We start from the raw sequence: 3,070 nt of genomic DNA on the forward strand, positions 1-3,070 counted from the left end.
GTGTGTGTGTGTGTGTGTGTGTGTGTGTGTGTGTGTGTGTGTGTGTGTGTGTGTGCACCATTTAGGAAAACGTGTGTGCCTTGGAGAAGGTCTGGCCAGGATGGAGCTGTTCCTGTTTTTGGTTGGCCTACTGCAGAAGTTCACTTTCTCTGCTCCTGAAGGAGTGGAGCTGAGTACAGAGGGAGTCACCGGGTTTACTCGCGTTCCTCACCCCTACAAGGTTTACGCTAAGGTTCGCTAACATAACATGAAGAAGGTCTTCCTGACCCTGCCCTCTGAACCAGCCCATACTGGTTTCTTTAACGTTTGTTCTGACCTGTACAATGTCAGATTATTTAGCTCTTGTATTATTTCTGGACTCTTAATCAGCTGCAGATTGATCGATATGTACACATTCCATTAAGCTTTTGAAAAGAAGTTTGTTTTTGCATTTTTTATGACATGTTTGTAACACGAACAACGTTAATGTGTTGCTTGACAGTTATTTCTATGTAATTGTTTTAAGTGTTTCAACATTTATTGTGCTTTTTTTTCCCAGAAAAATAAAATAAAATTGAAGTGACACCATTGTACTTGTAAGAGTCTCTTGGACAAAGACACATAAACTTCAATTAAACTTGAATGTTTTCCTATGTTAACTGTCTGTCTTAGTTTGGGATCTTTCAATACCTCAGTTATATACAGTTTCCAATGGTTGCATGGTGGGTTTCAGTCATTGACTGTCTCCCATTGCCTTCTGTAACGTTAAGTTGCCATTAAACTGAAACCTGTTGTACAAGAAAAATGGGCTAGGGGTCTGATGACTTTTTGACTGGATTCTCTTAACAGAAAGTTTGTTTCCACCTTCCCCTTTGAATGTTTTGTTTTGTATTTCTGGGGGGTGGGGGTTGCGGTGCGCGACTGCTCTTCTATAACACAGTTGTTTACACTGAAATTAAAAATATTTCACCAAAGAAAAACCGGAGCAGGACTACAGAGAGAGATAAATATGATTTAGATTTTTATTTCTGTGACTACGACACATGGGAGACACTACATTAACAGCACATTTCATTCCTCGGCTTTAAAGTAGCTTCTTTAATTTCACAGCTGACGCTGCTAAAAATTACAGATTTATTTTGATCTCTGAGAGCATAACTTCAATCTCAGAACTCGCACAGTTCTTTTTTTTTACTTTGCGATGTCACTTATGAATGGACACTTCCTGGTATATGTGGCAGGAAACATATATCCTTATATGGTGTTTTTGGGGTGGTAGATTTTGCTAATCATCTCTCCACGTGCACAAGAACCTGATATGCATTCATCAGTTTACGCTCCTCATTTACACACTTTTCCTGAAGATATAAGAGTTTATTTAATCTGACGTGGCATGTTCGTACGAACTCTTATGAACAAAAGTAAGAGAAATTTAGGATAAGAATATGAACATGTTCTCGCATGAGGCCCATTGTTTATTTGCATGACGTATGTAGTAGAACTCTCCTTTTGTCATTGTTTATATGTAGCATCATTATAGCTACGTTAGCGGCAGCATTACAATGAAATTGGAAGACCACTTCACAACGCACCACTGCAAAGCAGAGGGATTGCATTCCTTTGGTCTGGCCTCCAGATCAATTGGGTCGGACCAATCACTAAAACGGCCAGAGGAAAAAAATATTTTCTAACCGTGACTTGTGCATTTACAAAATGGGTTGAATGTCTGCCAGCTCCCAGCGACACAGCACAAACCACTGTGTTGTTAATCAACCATGTGTTCTCCAGATTTGGACTTCCCATCAGGGTAAATTCAGATCGTGGCACACACTTTACAGCTGAAGTGATTCAAGAACTGTGGAAAACGCTATGCGTTAAAGCCAACTTCCACACTGGCTACTACCCACAGGCATCAGGCCAGGTTGAAAGAGCAAAAAGAACTGTGGTAAGTATTTTAATGAAATATGTTGCCGCAAACCACAAGGACTGTGACATAAAGCTCCCCCTGGTCCTCATGGCCATCAGGGCCACTCTCCACACACATCTACTGGCATCTCTCCCTTTGAGATGAAGACAGGTCGACAGGTGACACTCCCCTTACATCGCTTGTCCAGTCTGGTGACACCACTATGGCAACAGCCTACACCACACAACAGTACATGAAAGACTTAGAGAAACATCTCAAAAACACCTTTGCTTTTGCCCAGAGAAATCTTGAAAAGTTCGCTGAAGGACGCAAAACGTACTATGACCAAAAGGCCTCTCATGAAGAACTCCAAGTGGGAGGGAAGGTCTGGTACTACACTTTTACCCCCACAACGGGACAAGGAGAGTCCAGGACTGGAACTCTCATCCGCAAATTAATGCCCAGGTGGACTGGACCACACAAAATAACAGACAAACTGTCTTCAGTCATCTATCAGATCAAAATCAGCCAGGGTCAAAAAGAACCAACCGTTAAGTGGGTTCACAGGAACCAGCTCAAACCTACAAGGTCTTCAATGAGTAAATCAAAACTTCAGATAAGATCACAAAATTGATCAGTCAAAGTATAAACTATTTACAAAACAAGGTAAATAGGTCTTGAATTAACACATCTTAAAGAGGAAAACTCACAAAACTTAGAAACACTAAGTCTAAAATTTTAAAAATCTTAAGAAAATTTAAATAGGTCATAACAACCAGTTAGATCACCATGATTTAACTCGACCATCAGCGTTGGCTGAAGCATTAAAGCACCAATTGCTTGATTGCTGAGACACTAACATTGTTGATGTGTGCATGTTCCAGATCTCTTATTATTTTGAAGCAACTGAATTAATGTTACTGTGGAAACAGTGAACAACATTGTACTGGTTCTGAACACTCACAGCCAAGAAATTTAGGTTTTCTATTGCTTTAATGATTAAACTGAAATGTACAACCATGCCAATATGCAAAGATTTATAAATCTCACCTATTTTAAAGGACAATGCAGATTAAGGCTACTTTAGGTACCATAACCTACAGTGACAACACCACTCTTTTATATCAACCTTGCTTGGAACAATTCCAATTAGGGGGGTTATCAAAAATGTTTACCCAAGAGTCT

The 3,070-nt window shown here is 39.9% G+C and overlaps 1 protein-coding gene across 1 annotated transcript in view; it reads left to right on the plus strand.

Annotated features, from left to right (window-relative positions):
- The window catches only part of LOC106517300 (cytochrome P450 2J6), a 17,730-nt gene extending 17,162 nt beyond the window's left edge, over window positions 1–568 (plus strand). Inside the window, exon 9 of the mRNA XM_014008062.1 lies at window positions 66–568. Coding sequence (XP_013863516.1) covers window positions 66–241 — 176 coding nt within the window. The 3' untranslated portion in view covers window positions 242–568. The remainder of the gene's footprint in view (window positions 1–65) is intronic.
- The last annotated feature ends 2,502 nt before the right edge of the window (window positions 569–3,070 follow it).

Source organism: Austrofundulus limnaeus, unplaced genomic scaffold (genome assembly GCF_001266775.1).
Source record: "Austrofundulus limnaeus strain Quisiro unplaced genomic scaffold, Austrofundulus_limnaeus-1.0 Scaffold47, whole genome shotgun sequence".
In the NCBI taxonomy this organism is placed as follows: domain Eukaryota; kingdom Metazoa; phylum Chordata; class Actinopteri; order Cyprinodontiformes; family Rivulidae; genus Austrofundulus; species Austrofundulus limnaeus.